This window comes from Amblyomma maculatum, chromosome 1 (assembly GCF_055883805.1).
Source record: "Amblyomma maculatum isolate TAMU_Amacu chromosome 1, ASM5588380v1, whole genome shotgun sequence".
In the NCBI taxonomy this organism is placed as follows: Eukaryota; Metazoa; Arthropoda; class Arachnida; order Ixodida; family Ixodidae; genus Amblyomma; species Amblyomma maculatum.
In genome coordinates this window covers 423,665,046-423,691,803 of record NC_139344.1, presented here as the reverse complement: position 1 = coordinate 423,691,803, position 26,758 = coordinate 423,665,046, and the positions used below count along the sequence as shown (strand labels likewise).

The window sequence follows — 26,758 nt, the reverse complement described above, 5'->3', positions numbered from 1 at the left end:
TGTATTTCACAAATTTCCTAAGAGGCTTTCTTTTAGGCGTCAGTTTAATTGTAATGCAACAATTCAACATTTCAATTGAATGAATTGAAATATTATAATGGCCCCATTTGAATGAAGCTCCTCAGTTCAAACTGAAAGGTGTTGCTAGGTTAACCACAATTTTGCGCTATATATAAGCTTGCATCACGCAGCACAGACAGCTCCAAAGGGGACTGCAACGCAGCACGTCAATGAAGAAGGCCCTGCCAAGAACAGCGAGTGCACTGCCTGCCATACCTGCAAGCCACCTTCCCTGCGCAGCTCCTCAACGTTGAGCGGCGAGCAGCGCAGTGTGTGCCATGCAGTCTCCATGGCAACGCCCAGCAGCGGTGTGGCCTTGCTACGCAGCTGTGGGTCATCCAGCTCGGACTCCATCAGCCGCAACAGCAGGCCATAGCCAGCATACTTGTAGGGCTCCAGGTCTGCGTGCCCACACAAATAGTACATGCAGGTGAAGTAACCTATGGTCAGATAAGTGGAAGCTTTAAGGCCCAGTGATGAAAGAACAATGTATGCTTCCACTAGCCTTCTGTCATCCATAGCAGTACCCGCAATCTGGCATGATTTGCCAAGGAAACCGGTAAGAGCAGGTTCCAATTAGGGTCCAATTAGAGCTTTTGGATCATACCAGTAGGGAAGCTCTGCTTCAAAAAGCAACTAGTTTTAATATGCACTTTTTGGGTGCCTACGAATTGTCGCATCTAGAAACAGTCAAATAGAAGCTTCGTGCTATTGTCATCACTGCCTTCAAAAAATCACCTTTCTTTTTTTTCTTCTTTTCCACCTCAATTACTTCTACATAGGGCTGTTATGTCTTATAATTTTTGGTAGTGCAACTCTTAAAACTAATTTTATTTTACCAGTGGTTGAGCATTTATCAACAATCTGAAAGTTTGCAACTTAGGTACAGCTTCCTCTAATGGCAGTGGGTGCCACCAATATTTGTAAACAACCGAATTTTGACCAATGAAAACCGCAGTTTTTTTTTTATACATGGGCCCTATGGGCAGTTTCGCAAATGGTAATAAAAAAGAGCTCTGGTTCAAATAGCATAGGAAGCCCATTTGAACAACACATACAACGCTTGAATTTGGAAATCCAATTTCGGGCCACTCATATGAACACATCTTGCAAGAAAGGAAACAAACATACAATAAAATTCTGTCTACTGCTAAGCTCGACTCTAAATTCAATGCTAAATTTGAATGAACCCAGATTTTAAATTAAATAGTCAGTGAGTAAAGATGACAGAGCATAGGCCCTGCCATGCAACACCCCAACAAAAGGAGAAACATTTCTGCACATACATATGCAAACGAGTTACGTGGTAAAGTTAACTATGTCTTGTCGATCCAGTTAGAGTAAATGCAAGCAATCGACTAACCCTACAGCAAGTACTTCTGCAAGCAACTTGGTAACAGCATGACACTGACGATAGCTGTATACAAAAATGCTATGGAAGTCTATACAGTATTCTTAGCCCCAGAAAGATTATCATCATCATCAGCCTGACTACACCCTCTGCAGGGCAATGGCCTCTCATATTCCTGCAATTAACCTGGTCCTGTGCTACCTGCATCCACTTGACCTTTGCGAACTTCTTAACCTCATCCGCCCACCTAACTTTCTGCCGCCCCCTGCTACGCTTGCCTTCCCTTGAAATCCAGTTTGTAACCCTAAGCGACCATCGGTTATCCTCTCTTCGCGCTACATGTCCTGCCCATGCCTATTTCTTCTTCTTGATTTCCACTAAAATGTGAGTAACTCGAGTTATTTCTATGACCCACTCTGCACGTTTCCTATCTCTTAACGTGATCCCTACCATTTTGCGTTCCATAGCCCTCTGGGTTGTCCTCAACTTAAGTAGAACTCTCTCGGTTAGCCTCCACGTTTCAGCCCCAGGTAAGATACAGGTAAGATGCAACTGTTGTATACTTTCCTCTTGAGCGATACCGGTAAGCTGCCAGTCATAATCTGCGACTGCTTGCCAAATGCACTCCATCCAAATCTTATTCTTCTTGTTATTATTTTTTCATGGTCAGGATCTGCGGTTACTACCTGTTCTAAGTAGACATATTCGCCTACTACTTCCAGTGCTTCACTACCTGACGTAAACTGCTGTTCCTTCCCAACGCTGTTGAACATTATCACTGTCAGGTAAATAATAGTGAAAGCTTGATTACTGCATACTGCAACTCTCTTATATGCGGAGCCAATCTCTGGGTGCAGATATTTTTTTGGGCACATCATGGATCGTACACTACATCCCATGAAAGCCCAATCTTGTACAGCCATAGCTTGTTAACTCAAGCTTCTTTTCTCTTCAAATTTTGGATGATATGGAGTAAGTTCCATGGTTCCAACCAGGATATGTAAGCCCAAAACTTGCCATAGAAAATCCTTCATCCCTCAAGAAATATATGCCTAAGCATTCAACGCAACACTGGCCATTGTATGCGAGGTCAATGAAGAAAGGATGACTGAATGTGGGATCGTGAAGGCGCCCTCAGAAGAAGGCATGCCACAGAATACACCTGTGGCCAGACAGGGATTCAGGAAAGGAAGGAAGAAAATTGAGGTACAGCAGATCTTACGCATCTTACGTTTGAAGCTTGGGCAGGAAGCTAACGAGAACTGAGAGTTGAGGGCAATAGATAAGCTTATAACTAAGAAATAAAATATATTGCATTCAAGCTATCACGGGGCTTTATGCATTGGCATGCCTGCCGTCAGTGCACTGGCCTCACACCACTTGTTAGAAGTTACTAGATCTAGCCCACCAAGCATCGAAATAGCTTTGGGACTAGCTATCGCATGTCATAAGAGGCCTAATCCTATTAATCATGCAAGTTTTGCAAGTTTTAAAGTATTGTCGAAAGCAAGTTTGACAATACTTCTGCATGGAAATTTTAGGAGCTTATTCAGACTCTTTGATATTAAAAAAGATTCAATATGTATATCCAGGATCGAATGCATAAACTGCAATGGGAAGATGTTGACATTCCTGAAACTTTGCAAAAGGACACCACACACCAGAGGGCCTGCGCAAATGGCATTGCAAGCTTCCTTTCTTTTTTAAACAAGAAAATGCCACCAATGCGATGAAATTTTCAGAATTTTCTCCGAGTGTTGTTAACGCAGGCCGACCTTTGGCGTGCCGGCTGAAGAGGATGGCCTGTGTCTTGAGCAGCAGTTGCAGGTTGATTGGGTCGGGCCCCTCGGAGCAGCGTTGGGTCTTGTCCGACAGCAGCTCGTATGCCTTGTTCACCTTTTCAAACTGCTCCTGTAACAACATCCACACAGCACATTTCGCATCTTGCACACAGACATCAAAATAAACTGGTTTGCAGGGGAGCAGAAGGGAATAGGAGCATCTTCTAAAGCACAAGGCAAGGCTAGCAGTCTGAAAAAGCAAAAGAACACAGCCATACCTTGTTACTGCAATGAAGTAATAAAACTGTTAACAGTTGGACCAAGCCAAAGTTATTGAATTTGTACTACTAATTGTATAACTATGTAACTCAGTGGGAGGACAGCAACAACGTTTACCCTCCTCGATAGCAGACAGACTTCCCTTAAGCTTTACCGCTATTAAGATAGGGCTCGCGGAGAATCTGGCGATCACCATAAACTAAGCGTCAGATGTCAGTTAGGTTAACCACCAGCTAGGATGGTTTCCCCGCGTTACAGCCGTGTCGCATGAAAATTGGTACGCCAGAGCGAAAGCTAGCTATCACCGTTTCTTTCATCTCTGCAACAGCAGACGAGCACAGGATGGCTCTCCACAATGAAAGAAGTGTTGTGGTTTCGAAGTCCTTATGACCTGCCAAAAAAAAAAAAGTGGCACCGTGGTTCTGAAGACTGTGCCACTTTCCACCTGCAGAAGGGAAGAGCCATCCACCACCTACCACAATTGGTACGCAGAAGAGCCTCCTGCTACTGTTAACATGCAGTGAGAAAGCTTTCTCACTGCTTGTTAACAGTGGCAGGAGGCTCTTCCTGCCAGGAGACTTTCTGAGAAAGCTTTCCCTTTCCACTTGTAGAGATGAAAAGATAAAAGAGTAATACAACAAGACTTGAATATAACGAAGCATCTGGATAAAGGGAAAATCTTGATGAAAGCTGAAAGCACAGCACCTTATTCCAGAAGAAGTTAGGATAGTTAGTGGGTCTGTGATATAATAGAAGTGCTGTAGTAAAACCGTAGAAGGAAGAGTTACGATGAAAAAAGAAGAGAAAGAAGAAAAAGGAGGTTTGGGCACAGATGCAAAGAAAAAGGTATTTCATAACCACAGCATTACCTGTCCGCTCAGTTTCCCTCATCATTCTTTGTACACACACCATAAGCACACTGCTAACACATGACACACCCCATGAATTGTAAACATCGAAGGTGAATTTTTAATTTTACGCTGCCTTTGCAAAATCAAGACAGAGCTGCCTGACCTTTAGTGAGGACACACGCCAACCATAACTGTGCCCTTCTGACTGCATGATGAGTTATGCGCATTCCTTTACCTTAACTCTCCCTGATTATGTTGACACTAACTTTTGTCTATCCCACCAGCTCACTCACAATCATTACCAAGACTATACTACATCCCTGTCACTCGTGAAAAGCTCTGTAAATTAGCACAGTTAAAAAAATCATATAAGGGTATGCAAGCATACTCATAATATTAAAATATTAGCGACTGTGTGTGTGTCATCTCTCTCGTCTTTGTCTTTGTTTGCGCTTAAAAAATTCTACATCAAGATGAACTACCAACTCGCCCAACAGGAAGTTTTAATGTAGTTTTAGTGAAAAACAAGCGCACTGGCAAAAAACTTACCCGCCCTTCAGGGTTCTTGTCTGGATGGTATTTCTGAGCAAGCCTGAAGTATGCCCTCCGAATGGTCGAGTCATCTGACCTGCCCAACCAACAGTATAAAAAGTGAGTGGTTTCAAAACACATCACTTGAAGTGCCCGGTACTGGTCAAATAAAGAACACAAGGAAGCTGCAGTAGCTGCTTACAAGGACCCAGAAACACCCTCAAGTAGGAGTATTATTTTTCAATCTTACTGGGCCGCCTTGTCCTACAGCTTGTCTTGACAATGCACCCTAAACGTGAAATGCAATCGTGGCTGTTCAACCTAAAATTCTAAAATTTTTGCGTCTGGCAACCAAGGCATTGTGAATAAAAAAGGTACAGTCGTGAACGTTTTTTCGGACTCGATGGTACCCGGGAAATGGTCGAATAATCGAAAGTCTGAAAAATCCATAAAAGAAAAAATATCACTTTATGCGAAAAATCAGCTTTACAAATCATGAACTTCACCACTCTCTGTATTTCGTTTATGTGTCGATAATAGGGGGTTATAGCATAGTGCAATCTGCTACTGTGATCTTCTTCCGCATGCCACCCATGTGCACATGCTAGCGTGATCCGATATCGGATATGGTCCGACAGTGTACATGCGCAGTGGTGGCCCGCAGGAATAGCTTGTGCTAAGATACACAATCGCTACATCCCTCCAGTTGGACTATCTCGGCCAGTCATGCTTTTGTCATGTCGGTGCCACTTCACTATATATTGCGATGCAGCTGCACGTCATACCATACTTATGCCACGAACGAATGCACATAATGCAAAGCAATAACATTCAGTTTCCATTGTTAACGGCAGCAGCGAAGAATGTGAGATGGAACTTGAAAAAAAAAAAGCGATAGAAACAAGAGACCCTCTGAATACACCCCCTCCCCCGCACATCCCGCCCTCCACCTACCCGCTTTCCACTTTTCCCAAAGTGGAGCGAGCCGTGGCGGATAGTGCTCCCGTTCCAATTTCAGTCCAAATACATGCTCTTTGTAGGCTACCGCAATGACAATGACGAGCGTTTCCTTGTTGCCACTGCCTCAAATAGCAACAATGATCACAGAGAGCCAAACTGGACCGTTTGAATGAATCTGCTCTGCCTAGCTTTTACAGCCGTGTAATGCAAAACCGGTTGTTTACGACAAAGATGCCTGCTCGCGTCTGTGCCAAGAAACTAGGTTTCGGCCAATTAATGATATGCACAGTATTGCCGGCGGCAAAATTTGCGCAGAAAATTGAACTTTTACGACACCATAGAGTTCGAAATATCGGTAGTGAAAACGTACACGCTCCTATGTGGCATGTGAGAGTTCCTGAAAATAGGTCCAAAATATAGAGAAAGTCTGAATTATTGGAGTCCAAAAATATTGGTCAGGCTACTGTAGTAGTATGCGCACGCTGGCAGGATGAGACCCCCCATCTAACTGCTGCCTGACCCAGGTGAACAAGGTGACACGGGGCTGACCTTTGCTCCTGGGTGACGCCCAGTGTGGCACAAGCCTCCTCCAGAGACAGGGGCGGTGGCTTTCGGTCCAGTTCTTGCCTCCAACGCTCGAGGACATCTCTCAACAGTGACACCTGCACAGCAGAAGTGGCACTTCATTCCAGCTGCACAGACTGATGAGAAGAGCAAGGGTGTACAAAATGCAATTTTTGTTTCAAAGCACACACAAAATAAAACCTGGCAGGGGTATAACCTGCATAAACCAATGAATATGTGCGAAAGCACAGTGACGTCCGTCAACACTGTCGCCACAGTTACAATGTGGCATTAATCCTATAGGATCTACCATGAGGAGTCAAAGGTCAAGATGAAAGCTAATCGCTGTGCATAAACAGTAGTTGCTCACACTAAGCTAGGTTAAGCTTACGCTAAGCATAGCAATGCTGTTGCTATGGAAACTAGGCGACCCAAGAATCAATTTTGTTGCTTGATTCAGGAGGCGGTATGAATGCTTCCATACTTATAGATCTACCGTCTGCAAATGAAACGACAAGTTTTGAAGTACTAGTTCAGGTATGACCGTCTGCAAATGAAACGACAAGTTTTGAAGTACTAGTTCAGGTATGCTTACTGAGAGTTCAATTAGAATACAAATTCTCTCTCACAAAATCCAGCAGCATAAAGAAACAACTGAGTTACATAAAAATATTCCATATTTACCAGTGTTTATTTTAACCCCAAGACACAGTGGGCATTAGAAAAAAAAAAAGTGAGGGAGCTACACTAACGAACGAGAGAACTTGATGCCGGTCTAGTTGTTCTCAGTTCGTCATAGAATCTCTGTTTAAAGGCCCCACAACAAGACAATACAAAGATGACGAGACGTTGCACACCACTCAAATGGAGCTATGAGTGAGACTGAAATGTTTTAGCCGATACTCTTTCTCAGTTTCCATTCAGGAATGACACTACTTGCAGTGTCTGAACAGTGTCTGAAACAAGCTAGCACCAAGTGATATAACACCATGCTATCCAAGAACATTAATAGATAGTTCACTGCACTAAGGACGAAATATGGGGCCCCCTCAACCTCCTTAGGTTGCTGTGGCCCTATATTCAGTGTCCATTTCGCCACTGAATCAAGCACACCCTCACTGTGTCTCACTCACGGGGTCCTTGATGGGCCAGTCGGGAAAGCGCTGGATGTCACACAGGTGCCGCAGGTAGTAGATGTTGCAGAAGAGCTCGTTGTGCAGCTGCGGGTAGTGCACAGGCGGAATTGGGCAGTAGTCGTACTGGGCACGCGTGTTGGATTTGAGCCGAGGCGTGAAGTCCCCAATGTGGCTCGCTATCTTGCCCATCATGAAGCGCCTGCATGAAGACACCACTCGCCACCCTGAGACTATATACTCTAAACTTATACAAAACCTCCCGCCTCATAACAATAAAATTCAATGTTGTAACCGGGTTAGGCTGAAATAAAGAAAAAGAACATGACTAATTTCAGAGCATTTAACGACAAAAGTGGCTCTCTGCGCACTTCCTTCCAGGAAGAAACCTGTAATCAATGAGCTTTGAGTCATCATCATCATCATCATCAGCCGGACTATGCCCACTGCAGGGCAAAGGCCTCTCCCATATTCCTTCAAAGCTTTTAGTGCTTAACAGCAATTTTGTTCCCATCTCTGGTCACCCTTCATAAGATCTTTTGATATGACACAGCTAGCGCAAGTTTCTGTTCGCAATGGTCCACGCCAGTGAGAGGTGTTATGATCGCCTCGTTAGTGAGGTAGGTCTTCATTTGACATGACTGCATCCTTAACTTGCAGCAATTTTTCACATTTCAACACGCTGCTAGTAATGTCGTTCACCAGTGACCAACACTCAGCCATCATGTCACCTGCAGGATGTTAGCGAACATCCGCATCACTGGCATCCCGAGCAAAGTCTGCTTTCTGAAAGCAATCCTTTAATGACCAAGTCAGCGAAAAGCAAAGGGCAACACCTTCACACAGCAGGGCTGCGGGTGCCGAAAATGACCTCTCAGTGAGCAAATCCACATCATTTTCAAACTGGCAGGAAAACAGAAGCCAGCTAGCTGCTCTGAAGTCAACATACAGCCGTTTTCAAAAATAGGCAGTGTCCAGCTCAAACAAAAGCCCCGGGGTCGCACTGCGGCGCTGCTGTCCATCGGGCGTTCGCAGCAAGTGTGCAATGAGTGATATAATGCCTCTTTCTACGTCGTCCTACTCCAGAAAAAGTGCGGTTTACATTTTTTGTGTTGCTTGTTCAACAGATGTCCACAACAAATCACTGTGCATACTTACCTATTTGGCTCCATACTTTATAGAGCATCACAACCAGAAAGTGGGTCCAAAACACAAGTGCTTTTTTTATGGAAAGCACAAGTGTTTTGCAAGAGGAGCCGCAATAAAAATGAAAAATGGGACTTTCACAGACAATTCACAGAGTAGTCATCTAGATGCTACGCGACCCTAGGCTTTCTGTTACAGCTTGACTAGACAGCGCAATAGAATGGCTCCATCCTGGCTTGGTGCAAATTTTGCATGCCGTGATGCAAGCCCACCCAGGAAGGGCGTGCAAAATTGCGTAAGAATCCTGGTGCCCTTTTTCGCGAGAACTGGAGAAAGAATTTATTTGTTCAGTTCAGTCTTATTCCTTAAAGGCCCCCTTTTTAGAGTGTGTTACATAAGGGGTGAAATGTAACGAATTTACAAGGAATGTAAATGTAATGAATTGTGAAATAAGCTGCAAAATGTGTTATGCTTCCATGTGGGTTTAAAAACCTAGCAGATCTATGCAGCAATTTCTCCGGCATGTACATTGAAAATGGGCAGCTTGCGTGCACAGCAATAAGCAAACTAGGTAATGGCCGCTCTCCTTGGCAAGACCATTTCTGTTTCGTGAGTGAATGCCCATGTGGTATACAAAGTGGAAACTTACATCAAAGGCTACCTTGGGCAAAAGAACCTGCGGTAGAAATGAACTTCGCATTTTTTCACGTTTTTTTTACTGTGCCTGCTTGGCTCGCTCTACTTGCTATTGCCATACAAAGATGGTCAATGCATTTTAACTACTCTAATGAAGGGGACAATGGTGAAATTTATGATGACAAAATTCTGCACTGTGCAAAACCACTCAAAAAGTTGTGCGCTGCAGATGAGCCAAAAATCTTTGCTACACGAGCATTTTTCAGTTGTTTTGAGTGAGTTGTTGATGGCGGCATGACTCTGAGAATGATGTCTGGCAGCGTTGGTTCTTATAAATACTTTTCATCCTGCTCTAATAATCCCTTATCAGCTATTATACTTAACAGTACCACAATTTTTATTTTGTTTATCGTGTAGAAGCACTACATTTACACGAAAGCTATAAAGCGAGTGAGTGTGGAGGTGGGTGGGGAAGTTGGTTCCTTGCCAAAGTCAAACCTATTGTGTGGATACTGCTTTGTATTCCACAGCCTCAGTACCATTCAGGAGGCAATATTAAGGAAACGCAGTGTACACTTGGAACCTGGCAAAACTGCCCATGTAATGCTTCCATGCTGCTACTGCTTTGTGAGGCCCAGTGTTGGAGAATGTTAGTCTTTTTCTTCCCTTCCCTACTCCTCACTCACGTTTACCATCTTTCGTTTCTTAGCAGAACCTGCTGCCTTCTCCCCACGTTCAAAGCCAGCTTGACTTCTTTATCTTTCCCTCACCTGTGAGCCCTGCACGCTTTGCCCCAAAAGTCACAACGCCAAGGCAATCAGTAAGTTGCCTTCTCTGCGAAGCTCACGAGTCTCACAGCTGAGCCATCTTAAAGGGCCCCATCGCTGATAAACACGATTGCGTAGCAACGACAACAAATAGCTACCCACACCCACCTCGATTCTCCAGAATACACATCCAGGCAGAAGCACACGGCCATGCAAATTCTTCTCACAGCCAGCCACATTAACAAGCTCCTTTTGGGAATGTCAACACATCCAACAATTGCCACAAGTGAATAGTGGGAAGCGCTGTTGCACAACTAGGAAGCTGCCACTAGATAGGATGGTCACCCTGATGGCAGAGGATACCGCTTGACTGAGCTTGAGGCCATATGATCTTCATGCCCTCTTTAGGAGTTCAGAAAAAGAGTTGTTGCCACTACCACCTCAATTTTAATATTCATTTTCCACCGAATGATGGCCGCTGGATTACTTGTCTGCAGCTTTGAGATGTCCTACACTGCGTCATGCATGCTGCGATGTCATCATTCCATGTTAATTACGCCCCCATGGCCAGTAGCTCTCTACAATTTCAGATTTTAAAAAATAAGCCCGTGCCGGTGGCTGACTGGTTCATTGACACATTCTAGATAATGGGGGCACTGGGAAAGAGAAGAGAAAATCAGGTGGATGAATAAAGCATTTAGAAGCTGGCTAACTATTCCGAACTGGTCAAAAGCTTTGAGCGCTATTAACAGATCTTTCCACTATAGTTTATACCTTGACTGAGACCATGCCCAGCAAGCTGTCTCTCTCTGAAATCTGCCAGTCAAACCACTACTGCATTAGCCCAGTGGCATACTGTGCCCAAAAGGGTGAAATTGAAAAGGCTAACAGCCAATTCCCCAAAACTGGAAACAGGAGGTGGCTGGCCTTTGGAAAAAATTTTCACAAACGAACACTTGACACCAGTGAGGGGGCACGAGACTCGTTTAAAAAGGAACAAAGCACGGACAGAGTTGCATAGCAAGTGTGAGAAAACTCTACCATAAATTCATAGAGTCATGGCAGATTTTATCTCATGGTCGTACCTCATCTCTGCATTCCAGATAGCCTCGGGCGTGTCAAACTCGCCCAAGAAGATCTCTGCAAACTTGGCCGCACCGTGGTTCTCCAGGTAGCACACCATGGCCTCCGGCAGTAGTGGACTCAGAATGCTGCGCTGTGTCAGTGAGCTACCCTGCAACACAGGAACACAGATTCCGTCTAATTAACACTTCGACAGATTGGGTTCGATTGAACTGCAGTCGATCAGCAGAACAACACTATCATCTCAAAGCTATTTCTGCGGCAACTTTTTTCCGCAGGCAGAGTCGAATTTGATGACAGTGGGAGAATTCTCGTTCTTTCAGGCCATATATTTCTCCTCAGTAATGAGGTCCCAGTGACAGGTTTCATCCTAGGTGACCACCAGTCGTAGAGGCAGGTCTTAATAGCGTTCATTAAAGGAAAGCTGAAGTGGTTTTCAAATTGCATGAAATTCGGTGGTCGGAAAGAAGGGGTATTGTTACTCATGTGTGTCAATTTGTGTTCAATTGTGTTGATAAGAAAAACAGAAAACGCTTGTTAAAAACACGCCGCGGCCACGCCCTCAGCAGAACAACACTATCATCTCAAAGCTATTTCTGCGGCGACTTTTTTCCGCAGGCAGAGTCGAATTTGATGACAGTGGGAGAATTCTCGTTCTTTCAGGCCATATATTTCTCCTCAGTAATGAGGTCCCAGTGACAGGTTTCATCCTAGGTGACCACCAGTCGTAGAGGCAGGTCTTAATAGCGTTCATTAAAGGAAAGCTGAAGTGGTTTTCAAATTGTATGAAATTCGGTGGTCGGAAAGAAGGGGTATTGTTACTCATGTGAGTCAATTTGTGTTCAATTGTGTTGATAAGAAAAACAGAAAATGCTTGTTAAAAACGCGCCGCGGCCACACCCTCGTCGCTGCCAGGAGTGGCGGAGGCGGGGCGTTGAAACTGCGGAATAGGCGGCTGTGACGTCAATTTGGGAATGCCGGCCGCGCATTTTACATGCTTGCTTCGCCCCATCCTGCGCTTTAGGGATCTACGAATCAGCGCAGTCTGCTGCTGGTGCCATTTGTTTTCTCCAGTTCTATTATTCTGTGCTGAAGGTTCCGCATGTTCAAAGATCCCATGAGGTCAACCAGCAGATACGCAGCTGCTGCGGAGTGGCGATCCGCGCTGTTCGACGCCCTCCAACTAATGAGCCTCTTTTGCTCAGTTGTAAACTAAACGTCGTTCAATGTTCGAAAATTGTTTTCTTGCGTCATTAGAAAAGAAGCATTCCTGTAAGTGCGTGAAGCAACTGGTGGCTATCAGCCCGGCTTTCTGCTGTGCGAACTTTGGTGGTCCAGGTGACATGGTGCTTTATACTCTCCCAGAGGATAAGAAATTTTCGCTGCTGTGGGTTTCTGTCATGAAAAGGAAAAAAAAAATTCTGCCTTTGAAATCAGCGGTGTTTTGCACTGATAATTTGCATGCCGATGACGATAATCGAATCTTGGCAGCAATAATGCGGCCATTTGAGATTTCAATTAAATCAGCACAACTGATGTCCGCGGCCGTTCTGCCACTGTTCCCGCACTTAATTAGGTTAATACCACTGCTGCACGGCTGGCTTCATCGTCGTTACACTTAACCGAGAATACCGAACTAAAACGCGATTTGCGGCTCACTGTTACACATCTCGCCGCCCTTCTTGACTACGTCAACAATTACCAATTAGGTACAGGAAACAAAATGAATATGATCGGTAGAATGAAGCTACATTTGCATTAGTCATTTATAACGCAATGTCTGGATTGTCGTGCTGCTCGCTCGGCAACAGCGCCCGCTCAAGCATCGTCCGAACGCAGCACTGCCTCCACATGCCGCGCCAACCACGCCTTCCGAGAGCTGTCCGTGGATCCCTTGCGCTAGCATCAAGCAACCATGCTCAAATTGATTTGTCTTAAATAATAAGTGCAGGGGTAACGGAATGTCAAAAATTAACCCTTACTGAGGCTCGCTGACCCGTACCGAGATGCTGGTAGGATAACTGTGATACAAGCAGGTTTCTCTTCACAGCTGTGTAGCGGCAGTCACCAGTGCCATCGCTGCTCATTTGATCTTCTTGTACGTATACATTAGCTCATCTTCTGAGGCGGCGCCGTGATAAACAATATCTTCATTTTATTGTAAGACAAAGTGATTTACTGTAGGCAGTTCTACGAGTGGCTCGTTTACTACAGCGCTGCTCAATTTCCAAGCGTCGCCTGCTGTGGCGCTCATGCGAAACAAAATATAGGCTTAGCGACGACCAGGGAGTGCGCTCGTCCTCCACACTCGCTGCAGGCACCGTTCTGATAAGCTCGCTTCATCCGGCACTGCAGGCGCTGCGAACATGTCCGATTTCATGATGCGGTTGAAGCCGGAAAATGTTCGCCATTACGTTGAACAGCGCACCGCGCAAACTAGCTGGAAAAATATATAGGACGGGCAGCTGCAGCTGCAGTACGCGTGGGTTTGTTGCTGCGTCGTTGGGCGATACTCGAAGGCTGTATAAACGCACTGTCGACTATGACTGCATCACATAAAATGACTATTCCTTTGTTGCTACTTAGACAAGCTTTATTGTGCAAAGGGCAGTTGTTAAAACGGGCCAGCTCTTGCACTTTTCGACTCGCGCAAATGTGCTGACTTTGCTTTCGCTGACAACGTACTCGACAGCGTCTTTCATAACGCCGTTATTTTATTTTTTTTTTAACTGCTGGTTGCTCGATCGCGTACGGTAAGTGTTAGAGGCGTTTTAAATTGCTCGAACAATCAATAACGTTTTAGATCGAGCTCTCAAGTCCCATGAAGCGACGGCCTTGCATACCAAACTAGATGTCATGATGTGTCCGGCCAATTACAGACAACAGCGGCTTTTGCTTGGGGGGCGGTCCCGCTGGTGCTCGTTTCCTTGTAAAAACAGCCGTTTGCGCTCCTTTCTGCCTTGTTATAAAGTATGATAGTCTTGCTCAGCGGACAAAAAAATATGAAATGCTGCACATAACTCATTTTTTGCGGAATACGTTTCAGCTTCCCTTTAAGGCTAAAATTTCATTAACTATCCCGCCATGGTGGTGTAGAAGTTTAGGGTGCTCGGCTGCTGTTCCCAAGAATGTGGGTGCAATGGCCATGTTTCGATGGAAGTGAAACGCTAAATGCCCATGTGATGTGCGATGTTACTGCTCATTAAAGAAACCCAGGCTGTCAAAATTTCCGGAGCTCTCCACTAAGGTGTCTCTCATAGCCTCAGTCGCTTTGGGACCTTAAACCCCATAAAACCATAAGCCATTTCATTGACTATCTCCTATACTCTATTTGGGGCGCCAACAGTTGAACACCAAAGTGCACACACATGTTGGACATGCTGAAATGTCGAGACGAGCATTTCCACGAAACAACACTAATCCCCCAGTTCTCTGGCAACCTACTGGTCACAACTATACAGCACAATTCATCCGTGGTCATTTCAACTACCTAATAGGTCCACAGGTCGTCTTCAAACTGCCTTTACCTTACTGGTTGTGACACTTGCTACAGGGTCCATTTGTTAAAAAACGTGGTTTGACAGGGCCAAAATTCAGCAGTTAACAGATCGTTTCTACGCTCAAGGTTAATAACATAAACTGCGCTAGAGTTACGAACTTAAAGGCTGCTGCTTAAAGCCCAATTCGACTAGCAACCAAATCAATGAAAGAGATGCAGTAGCAAAAGGTCACAGACATAGCAGTCCAAGAGGCAAATTAGGAGCTAAAAAATAAAATAAATAAAACCACTTTTCGGAAGGTAATGACAGCGAAATGTCGCAGCTTTTATTGGCCGCTTCCAGATGACGCTGCCATTTATGATTATAAAGGAGAACACCCATGGCGAGACAAGGTCACACTGGGCCTTCTCCTCGCGCACTGTCGATCGGGCCATGGCTCGAATCAGTAATAAAACAGCTACAGGACCAGATGGCATGCCAGCTCGCTTAGTCAAATCTCTCGGTGTGGACTGTCCGGTTATAATCGTTACCACATGGTGCGGGAGTTATGGAAGATGGTTTATGTGCCCTTGCTGACGTTCCAGAACGCGCTGATCTGCATCTCGGCTGGCACGCGTGACTATTTGGAGCGTCGAGGCCATGAGGTTGGATGTGCTGCGCTCGGATGCCATGGTCGAGCCACTAACGAGGCTGCGCAAGGAGATATGGGCTGGTCGTACTTCGAGGCCCAAGAGACCCCTAGCAAATTAGCTACCACGCCCATCTTTGCTTCTTGCATCACGATAGGCGGGCCTGTCGCGTCTTTGATCACATGAACGCAACGTGCATCCGCACCCCCTGGACTCGCCTGATCTACAACCTGCAGCGGAAATACGGATTCTTCAAAGAGCCCGTGGTAGCGGACTCCGCCTTGCGCTGGAGAGCTGAGGTGCGGAGTCAAGTAGCTGCAGCCGAGGAGGCCATGTGGCTCTAAGCTGCCAAGGAGAAATTCTGCCTCACAGAATACGTACAGCACAAACAGTCAATCAGCTTCATCAGATGGCACGATAACATTGTCAGTAGCAGCCTCCTCTTTGAGGCCCAGACAGGTGCTCTAAGGACCCTGGAGTACCGTAGCAAGTACAACCAGTCAGTGCAGTGAGTGTTGTGTAGGGTGCGTGGCAAGGAACGTGAAACGATGGCGCACATCATGCAACAGTGCACGAGACTCTCAACGCCGCTGCTGGAGACCGCAGTCTGCATTTTACCGCAGTCGCTGGGTTTTTGCCCGCGCTCGGCGCCCACCTTCGCCATTGCAGGAAGCAGTTCAAGTCCAGCGGCAGTAACAAGGGGCGACTAACTGAGTGAATGAATGTGGTACGGCGTAGTGTATGAGTGTAGTGCGGAGCCAACTACCCCACCCCTAACTCCACCTAGGAGGGTGTGGCGTCATCCTTTCCGTGCTCCTCTTTACACAGACCTTTTTCCTTTTGTTTGTTTGTTTCTTTCTTTCTTTCTTTCTTTCTTTCTTTCTTTTTCTTTCTTCTTTCCTCCTTTCACTTTTTGGCCTGTGCACCAGTTCTGGTGCCGACCCGTTTCAAAGGGTATGGCCCCAAGCATCATCATCATCATGATCCTGCAAAGTGGCTCCCGGTCACTTTTCAAAATGAAGCTTTCCGCCCGGTATTGTCAATCATATAATAGCCGATAATAAGCGGATTCCAACTGAAAGCTGAACTTGAGACCTCCTTTAGGCAAAAAAAAAGTTTTAATCCGAAAAATTACAAGAGTTCAAAGCTGCTGAACCAAATATTGAGCGAAAGCATTAGCTGCGGGTGACCGAACATTCTTCTTCTCTTTTTCTTCTTCCTCAGCCCACATATAAAGCCCCTCTTTAACCAACCCGTATGAATGTGCCTTAGTGGCCTATAGGGGTGACATAAATGCCAGGGTGCTAGCAGGCCGACTGACATAACCGTCCCATGTGAAACGAGAGACCCAAGTTGGCAGCTCCTGCCAGCCTACACCCTAGTGGCACATGGGGTGTGACATCACAGCGTCACGTGGGTAAGACGTGGCTACTGGCCGCGCTACGCTGAAGGCTCGAAACATAGAGTAGTTTTGCTTCCGCAATAATAAAAGTTAACAATATCTCAGCCATTTGCCATAGCTCGCCAATAGGATTTTCAAAGGCTGGGTAGTGCAAATAAGCTTTGATCTGTCCACAAGGCATCTTGTGCAATTTGTCACTTGCGATAAGGTTGTGCAAATAAGCTTTGATCTGTCCACAAGGCATCTTTTGCAATTTATCACTTGCGATAATGTAAGGGCAGAATAAGAAAAGATGGCTGCACAGTAAGAAAGAGCCCTGAACAGGGGTTGAGAGGAGCTTGCAAGCCGATCACAACGTTTCGACTCGGGTAAGACAAATCTCCTTGTCAAAACATAGGCTCGACGTGCGAACTGAGACTCCCCCTCTACCTCTGTTCAGTGCTCTCTCATACTATAATGAGGTAAGGCCACAGTAGTGATCACCGCCATCTTTTGAGGCACTGCTGCTGGTCGTATGAGATGGTGTTAAGGCTCACAACACCCCAACCAGAGCAGCCATCCCTCTCACCCCAACCAGACTCCAATATGGCAGCAAGCAATCTTCCAATACAGCAGCAAGAAATATGGCAGCAACTAATACGGCAGCAACCAGTATGGCAGTAAGCAAGCAATGGCAGTCAACTGTAGGTTGCTAGAGACATTCCCACAACTCTTGAGCTCTGCTACTGCAAGAAAGAAGTGAGCCCAGTGAGTGCAAGGGAGCGGGATGGGGATGAGCAAGGGTGCTCGCACCTCGTCGAACCTATGTGCCTGGCAGGTGTGGGCTCTGTGCAGCAGTTCACCGATGGTGAGAAGATTGGAGCCCGTGTAGAGGAGCACAAAGTAGAAAAAGCCCGTGGCGTACAGCTGCTGCACGGCAGGGTTCTCCTCCATCACTTGAAGCAACAGGTGGGCGACCTTCTCCACTAGGATGGGGTCAAAGGTCAGCAGGACCTGCAAGCCATGACACCAAAGTATAAAATCAGTAGTGCATTCATAGCCGCGTTTGCAACAGAGTCCCTTTGATAACACATAAGCCAGCTCATGCACTAGACCGGATAGCACACTTACCATAATCTGACTACTATCCTTACTATCCGATTACCTGGCTATAGCCGGCCCCAAATTTGACACGCACATAATTTTTGCATCCGAAAGAAAATGCACCATATTTGCAGCAGCTGAAGTGACATTCATATTTGCTTTCATGTTGCATCTGGTGGTTCGTTTTGAGTTTTTCCATGCTGTCACCACATTACAGCCTGTACTCAAGGAGCGTGCAATGAGGGGCTAGTTGGTGATGCATGAACGTAAAATGATACACGAGTGCAAAAGACAAAACACAGGAAAAAAGTGAACATGACCGTGCCCATACTGTCACTTGTGTTTTGTATTTTGCACGATTTTCGTTTTACTACAGCATGTCTTTCCCCATGCTCTCGTAACAATGAGCCTCTATAGATGTTGAAGTCATCTATATTATTAAGGAAGCTATGTCCAACAAGTTAGCAATGCAATGAATGATGGCAAATGCAAATGACAAATCCCAGCACAGTAGCCATGCTTCATGTCTCCAAGATGATAGCCATGCCCACTACAAATAGAAAAACTGCTTAGCCACCATCTAGTGAAGCCAATGACGCTAAGGGGTGGTTTCAGTTCGGTAACTAAATAACATATTTAATCGAATCTAAGACATCATTTTTTTTCTCAAAAATATGGTGCACGATTTGGGGGGGAGGGGGTTGTAATAGATTCAGGACCGTCTGAAAACCAGGTCGAAGACAGAAGATCGGTCCGCATGACGAAAGGAAAAAGCTTAAATGAGAAGCGCACGAGAGGCTATGGTGGTACCCTGGCAACAAAACAAAAAGAAATGCCTGTGGTCTCCCAAAACCCACTCAAGGTCGCCCGTGTCCCCTAGCCACCATGCCCTAGCCGACCCTAGCCTAGGGCACTACTGGGTAGCATCCACTGTTCTGTCGTTCTCTTTTACTTTTCTTCTGCTCGCATGCTCCCTCCGCTCAGGGCGCGAACGCAAGAAAGGATGGAGAACGAAGAGGTGAGAAAAGAAGTGGAGCAGCTCCAAGTGATTGGTCCAAAATGATGTCGCTCGCCGCGAAATCAGCGCTAGCGCGAGTCATCTCTTTCTCTACGCGGGAGACTCCGTGGCACATCCATTGCTTCGTTCGCCCCTTCTTTCATTTCATTTCATTTATTGTACCCTCAGGGCTTTTGCATTAGAGGGGGTGGGAGCAGTGAAACAAAACAAGATCAAGTACAAGAGGAAGCATGACACAAAACGATACTATTGGAAATAGCTCAAAACGAAATTCAACAAAAAAATACAGGTATACATGAGTCAATAAAAAGCAACAAAGCAAAAACATCCAAAATAAATTCGTGAAACAACTTGGGAATGTAAGTGGTGTGGTTTGTGCATGCTTTGTGATAAGTGAAGCCAGGCGCCATTATACGGCACAGTTCAAGCGAAAAGTTATTCAGTTGTGAACAAGACTGGGAACAACCTGGAAGCAGCCATGCAGTGTTTCAGAATGTGCACAGGTGGCTGCCAAGCGCCAGCAGTTTGGCAGCATGTTCAAGTTTGCAGAAAGCCTTTAATGGGACCAGAACGCGGGCGCCATGAAGAGCTCAAGGAAGGCTTCGCTTGGTATATGAATGAGCTCAGGAACAGATGTGTTGCCGTCAGCGTCGAGATGATACAGATGAAAGCCAGGGAACTGGCCCGTGAGTGTGGGATTAGTAGCACAATTTTCACAACAAGCAAAGGCTGGGTGAAGTGTTTTATGAACCGTGCCGGAGTCTCGCTCCATTATCAGACTTCAATGTAGTTTCATTTAGTTTCATTTAGTTAGTTTCATTTCACCATTACGTCATTGGGCTGTGACACCAACACGGCTACAGCCTGAAAAAAATAGGCAACGCTGATCAAGCACTGATTCATGCCGGCCAACTACACTGTCCAAAAAGTTGGCTCTAAAGACGTGAAAGTTCAGACGACGGGAAATGAGAAGCAACGGGCGACCATAATATTAGCTTGTACTGCGGACGGTAGAACGCTTCCCCCTACATGATCTTCAACCGGAAGACATTGCCAAAAAAAAAGAAGGCTTTCCTGCTGGTGTGATCATCCGCTGTAATGAAAAAAGATGGATGACTGGAGACACGTTCAACAACTGGCTCCGCACCATTTGGTTCAGTCGTCTAGGAGCGCTGCTGAGGCCACGTTCAATGCTGGTTGTGGATGCGTTCAACGGGACACCCCTGACACTAGCAAGGCTTTAATAATGGCACAATAATGGCAGCTGCAACCTTTAGATGTCTGTCTGAACAAGCCTGTGAAGGACAATGTTCATAAATATTACTGTGAGTGGATTGAGCAAGGGGGACCCGCACTGACGCCAACCGGAAGATTGAAGCGAGCACTGTTATCCCAACTCGTGCTGTGGATCCTTGACGCTTGGTGCCCTATTCCGGATAAAACAGTCATCCACGCACTCAAGAAATGCGGAATTCCAACAACCTCAATGGTACGGAGGATCATGTGTTGTGGGAAGACAGCGACATAGAGGCCAGCAGCAGCAGAAGTGACAGCGAGTGATGGTCGTTGCATTCATTTGTTGAAATAAAGGAGAAAAAAAGATTTCTGAGGGGGTTGTCTTACATTCGTGGCAGTCTTAGATTCGCATGAATATGGTATAATGTGCATGCCATTTCAAGACTCAATTTCCGGGGAAAAAAATATGTATGTTAAAATTGACTATCCAAAGTGTGCGCCCGTCTCCTTCGACTGCATAGATGAACAGTCAGGTAAACAAAAGAGAAAAGACCCAGAGCCGAGAGGAACTGCAAGCTGGAACTTGTACATAAAACTAACATCAACTGTGGGTGTTATATTGACCAGGTTACTGAACGCACAAAAAAAACCAAAAACTCCCAGTGGCTACAGTCCGCCTAAACAGTTTCAGATTTTTTCAAGCTTTTGGGAAAAAAAAAACAAAAAAGCTTGGCTGAGGTTTAACCCTGCTAAACCTAGTTAGGCGAAAGTGTCGTTTTGCTTTGGTTATGCTTAGGTTCAGACATGGACAGACATGGTTTTGCAGCAATAAATTGCCAAGATTATGGAGTCGAGGACGTCGTCAACCACAAGAGGAAACACTTGATACTGTATCTACCATCAAAGGTCAAGGTCAAAGGTCAAGTGGTGGTACACCCTATGTGATACCCTAGTTAAGCTGTATAGCAACACTGTGACCCCTAGCTCGTTGAAGACCAAGCGGCCTGCCAGGTTGCCCTTGGCTGATACGTGGCCTAGTAAAGCTTTCGCTTCAAAACCCCAGAGCACGCAGCATGTAGGTACTATTATCTAAGCAGCAGAGACTTTCCCCCACTAAAGATGAAGAGTTTTCTCGTTACCACTTTTATGTACTTTGCCCAGCTCACTCCACTTCTCTTCATGCACGCACACAGTTACAATACAAAGCTTTACCCCACCTGTACAACGTGAACCAGACTGGAGCGCTCGGAGAGCAATCGCTTGGCTCGTGGGATGGGCCGCACCACGGCGCCATCGGCATCACGTGATGGGTAGAAGGAGCAGATGGAAGAGAGGACCGAGAGTACAGTGGCAGCCAGCTCGCCATCATTGAGCAGCGCCTGCCCCGTGGCGAGCAGGCCCCAGCGCAGCTGTGCCACCCGCCCGAGCGGCTGCCAGCCTGCCATGCCTTGGGCCCAGCACAGCGTCCGTGCTGTCAGATGTCCACCCTCCTTCCACATCTCCTGGAGCTGCAAAGGAGAGAACAATAATCGATGGAGGCAGTTCTACTCTCGTACCTCCTGCCGAATACTGTAGTAATACATTTTTCAAAGCTGAACGACCGACTGATTTGAGCCAGAATAAGTGGCATGCAATCCCCCTCTTCCTTAAAAATTCCTTCCTACCATAATATCTCAAGCCATCGCATACCTCATCTTTATGTCAAAACCACTTAGTTATTTCCCACCCCTAGAAAACATAAATAGCATGCCTCACCATTTGCAAAAAAAATAACCTACTGAATGCTGTGACTGCAAAAAGAAAAAAAAAAAGGAACGGCTTCATTCCAGCATTCTAGCGAATTTTCATAACTCTCAGGTCAAAGGATGGTTGTGCAGAAAAAAAAAAAGAATTACCCAGTTAATAAAGGTAAGCATTCTTTTGTCTGTAAGTGCTAGGCATCTGTCTGTGCTCTATACGAAACTGGAGGTCATGATGTGTAGCGCCGATACAGATGTCAAAATTCGACTGGCGGACGACCCCACAGGACCTAGTTGCAATTGTGTGGCGCTGCCCTCATGCAGTGGAAGCAGCAAATTTCGCACATAGTAAAATACTCTTTTTACATCCAGTGATTAAAACTGAGTGTCTCCCTTTTCAAGCCGTGCTAGATGCAAACAAAAAAGGTCCATATTTTGTATCTTTTTCAAATCTCTTTTTCAGCACCCGAGACAGCTCAACACCCTTCTGTGAATTTCAGGTGGCAGGGAGGCACGTGATGACTTGGCATATTATGGTAGATTTCAGCATTTTTCGTGAATTACATTATGGGCCACATTTCTTTCTACATTACTTCTGCTGCTGACAACATCCTATAGGAAATAGTTTTAACCCTTTGAGGGTTTTTGCCATAAATTTACGGCAGCGGTTTTTCGTCCCACAAGGTTTTTGCCGTACCGGTACGGTTTCAATCCTCCGTTTGAAATTTCGCGCCCTAATGACGCGTGCTCACTGGGAGGTGCTGCCACCTCCTAGGACCTACAAGAAGCGCTTCAAATTTATTGTGCTGCTTTTTTGCGAAGATAAACAGAAGTTATTCCTAACTGCAGTGTGTCCCATGTCCCAGTCTGCGGGAACGCCGCCGCCCTATCGCGGCTTCGGTTTCACCACGTGATCGCAACGAAGGCGCGAAACTTGATTTCTATCTTTATGGGCGCTTCTATGCAGGGTATAAACAGAACTGATTCCTAGCTGCAGCTTGTGGCCCAGTCTGCGGCAATGCCCTAGCACATTCTGCAGCTCACATCATTGGGTACTGCGGAAAATGGACCTCGTGCAAAACTCTGCAAGTAAGCTTTCCCACATACTCTTCAGGAAAATAAGGTAGGCGACCCCCCCCCCCCCCTCCCCCCCCCACACACACACACACTTTGGGCAACTACTATGTGAAAGTGACGGTTTCTTTTCTTTTACCCTTCCGTAAAGTGTTCACAGTTTTCACACAACGCCCACACCCATTCCACTCACTCTTACCATTGTGTTCCCAACTTCATTAGTCAGAGCACCACCATCTGGTTTCACATAACTTCCGTATGCAGGAAAACCCACTTTTCTGCATACCATAATACCATAATAAAAACATGGTGCCGTAACTTCTACAAGGGAATATTTCACAGCTGCAGCCAGTTGTTTCTTTAAGGGAGAGGCTCCTGTTCGAGACTACTAAATATCGACATTTCATAAAAGATTTTGCCCCACGGCAATAACACAAAAAAACTCTCAAATTAGACAGAAATGTGTGTTTCAAACTGGCAAAGAAAGTCAGATATGAGCAGATGGTAGTGGCACACTGTGATCCCCAATTGCAGAAAATATGGTAGAAGCCTGGAGAGCATAGACCACTTCTAGCATAGGTCGCAGGGGCTGTGAAAATCCGTACTATAAGCAGTACTGCACTATAAAAAAAATTAGTTTTGTTTTTCATGTTAAAATACACACTAGAAGGGTAGCTTCCCTTTCAAAAACATCTTATTAATCAGCGAGCGAAAAGCAGCCCACAAAGGCCGCTGAATGCTGAGCTTAGTTTTAGCATACTGTGCGCAGCGCGACTGCTAAAGTTATCGTGACCACTGACGCAGAGGCAGTCGCACTAACCTCCACAGTTGCGCGCTCCACGCAGTATGCTAAAACACCACTTGGCTCTTTTCATCCCCACAAAAAATGTGAGGAATCTCAGAACGAGACCATTTGGTTGGAAAACAAGCCTCGCAGTGAGGCTGACTGAGCGTTTAGTGTACTGTTGCAGTGTGGCAGCCCATGACATCGCACCTCCATTATGCTTCGACGGGATCATTATGTCATGGCGAAAATACCACCGCTCGCAAATCGTTCGACGTTCGGCGCACGTCACAGGAAGCTAACCAAGCGTCTATTCCAGCAGTGCCCAGGTGTTCACCGCCATGCAATAAATGCAGCGTTGCCATTGCACGACCAAACTGGAACGAAAACGCAACCCCATGCGTTAGTCTTACTTTTTTTGCGAAGAGAGCAAAGTGCGAATGAAGGAAAGCATTAGAGGGGTCAAGGCGAGAAAGCGTGCTGTGACCTAGATTCATGGAAAGGAGGAAAATGAAAGAACGACGGAGGGAAAAAGTATCTGTTGCATAATTTTGTGCATGCGAGAGCAACGTGTGCAGACTGAAGGAGTAAACGAGTGCCACACACACACAGCATCCTCTTGTGTCACGCCCAAAACACGTGATGCGATGTGTTGTGCCACGCAGGAAAGCCCAGTGCCACGCAGAGAAGTGCACTTGCTGTTTCACATTGTCACTAGGTGCATTTTAAAACCGCACTATAACCGGTACTTCGCTTCGCGCGACCACAAAGTAAGCGGTATGACTTTACATTGAGTCCTATGGGGGGCATAAAAGTGGCCGGCAAAAGTCACGTTACAACCGATTCCGCACTGTAAGCAGTTGCGTTGTAAGAGGTCTCCACTGTACTGCATTTCGTGTATATGTATGCCTCAATATTACTGAGGCATTTATTTCTGTTCCCATAAACTTGAGAAAGCCTAATGTTCTCTCGTCTATTAGCTTATGGCTGCTTTTACTGTTTACGCTCTCCTGACCGTCTCTTAAGACCTTCTCTAAAAACAAGTCACACAACTGCCACTATGCTTGCTGTAGAGATAACAGTACCTGGCTACAGCCTCGGCTACCACAGTGCTTACTAGCTGCCAGCAATAACTCTCTACTAGGGTACAATGCTCTGGACCTTCACCATCTCTTCATTTATTCACCTTGTTAAATGTTTTTGAAAAGGAAAGCTGCCATTATTCTGTAAGTGGCACAGCAATTGGCAACTGTGCTGCAGGTAAAAGTGTTACTGGAATTTTTATTTATTCTTTATTCAATGATTAGCCCGCTTAGCCCGAGGGCGCTACAGCAGGGGGGTTGCAGAGTGTAAAAAAACACGTCTTCATTTATGGAGCACACTTGATGACTTGAAAGCCGATTCCATACACTGATGGATTGAACAAAAAAGGAACTGCCATACATGTTAGTTCTGGCACGGTATTCCAAAAATTTAAAACAATGATCTGTTACACATTACTAGTAATAGTATTTTTGAAGACACCATAGCACTCTTAGTTGTAGCTTCTAAATTGCAGAGTTAAAACGGCCCAGAGGGAAAGGCGAAATGGCTTAATAGAAGCTCTAACGCATTAAGTTAGTCGACAAAAATCAGATGACTGTTGAAGGACCACACAACACTTTTTTTTTTTTTTCATGCAAGGTGAGGGTAGAGAAAAATATCAAGAGCTCGTCAGCACTATTTGAAAGCCAATTGTGTTTCCACAGGTCAGTAGGATTTAAAACCACACAACAATGTGCAGGCACTGCAGGTAAGCTAGAATGATCAGGCAGCACTGGCTCGTAGCTGGTTATAACCTACCTGGTCATAGCCGAAGGGCCCCTTGCGGTCCTTGCCATCGCCACCCACGTACCATTCCTGCTCGAGGCTCTGTGTCATCTCGGGTGATGCCTCAATCACGTTCATCTGCACGAAGCCGCAAACAATAAAGGGAGTACTCTCTGGACTGCACAATGTCGACAGTTGTCTGCTTGTTGCTTGGAATGACATTCATCGTATAGTGCTCCTCTAGGTGCCAACACTATTCTGCCTACTCTAACGTAGTCGCATTGACCGTGTCCTGCTTCCTGATGACAGGCACAGACATTCAATGACATCCAGACCACACTGTAGACAGTTACACACACAGCAGTGGATTTGTTACCAAAACAATACATATTTCATTTAACTGCATTAACAGCCAGGCATGTAGAGATGAACTTTTACATAACAAACCTGAATTTAATAAAATTGCCAAAGTAATAAAATTTCTCTGTTTACCAATTTCTGCCCCACTGAAGTTCATGCCTTGTTTTCAGCAATTTAATGAAGTAGCATTCTGCCACACTTGTGATTTAATTCCACTCGCATTGCATGCATGCACCAGGAGCTTCATTAAAGGGCCACTGTCCAGGGTATGACCTTTTAAGCAAAGGAGCCCAGTGCTTCGATCCGGTACCGGAGATAGTCTGTGCAAAATGCTACAGCAATATGTGCGCTGCAAAGCTGCAAAAATACAAATCAAAGCTCTCTAACCCTCCCCTTCGGAAAACCAGCTTCCCCGTTCTCTACGAGCCGCAAGGCTGACGTCGGAGTCGCAAACGACATCATTTGGTCCGTCTTGCTGACTGATGGGTGAAAGATGGGCGCACACCACTAATTGTGTCCACCGCTCGCAGCCGCTGGGCGCTTTCCGAACTGAATGCAACGGCGCGCGCTCCCTCGCCCGTTTTGTTTTTTTTCTGCGCACGCATAGTGCCACGCCTTACCTCCCGCCAAACGCGGAGGAGGAAGGGGGATTTGGCTTGCGGAGGCTGGATGACTGGGCAGGAGAGTGAAAAATATTTGCGAGGCAACCGGAGGAGAGAAACACGACCGAATCGAGTGATTGCGGTGGCTGTAACTGCGTTATTAATTACTCTTTTCAAAAAACATTATGCAGCCTTGCGTTCTGGGGGCGAAGTCTCGCAGTCACCGGGGAAGAAAATATATTCGACCGGAGGGTAGACAGTGGCCCTTTAACAAGCAGATGAAAATGTGAACTTCAGTCGCAATTGAACACAATTTGCATGATGTGCCGTTTAATGCATAAATGTCGCCAAGGGTCTTCAGTTTCTAGAGTAAGGCAAAA

At 45.8% G+C, this 26,758-nt stretch overlaps 1 protein-coding gene across 1 annotated transcript in view; it reads right to left on the bottom strand.

Moving 5' to 3' along the window:
* Positions 1-26,758, bottom strand: part of Rme-8 (receptor mediated endocytosis 8) — a 173,519-nt gene that overhangs the window by 63,336 nt on the left and 83,425 nt on the right. The window contains exons 22-30 of the mRNA XM_084598432.1: positions 25,450-25,554; positions 21,228-21,518; positions 17,466-17,666; positions 11,145-11,293; positions 7,511-7,712; positions 6,363-6,475; positions 4,872-4,950; positions 3,187-3,322; positions 277-461 (exon numbers count right to left, since the gene is read on the bottom strand). Of these exons, the coding sequence (XP_084454558.1) occupies positions 277-461; positions 3,187-3,322; positions 4,872-4,950; positions 6,363-6,475; positions 7,511-7,712; positions 11,145-11,293; positions 17,466-17,666; positions 21,228-21,518; positions 25,450-25,554 (1,461 nt within the window). The remainder of the gene's footprint in view (positions 1-276; positions 462-3,186; positions 3,323-4,871; positions 4,951-6,362; positions 6,476-7,510; positions 7,713-11,144; positions 11,294-17,465; positions 17,667-21,227; positions 21,519-25,449; positions 25,555-26,758) is intronic.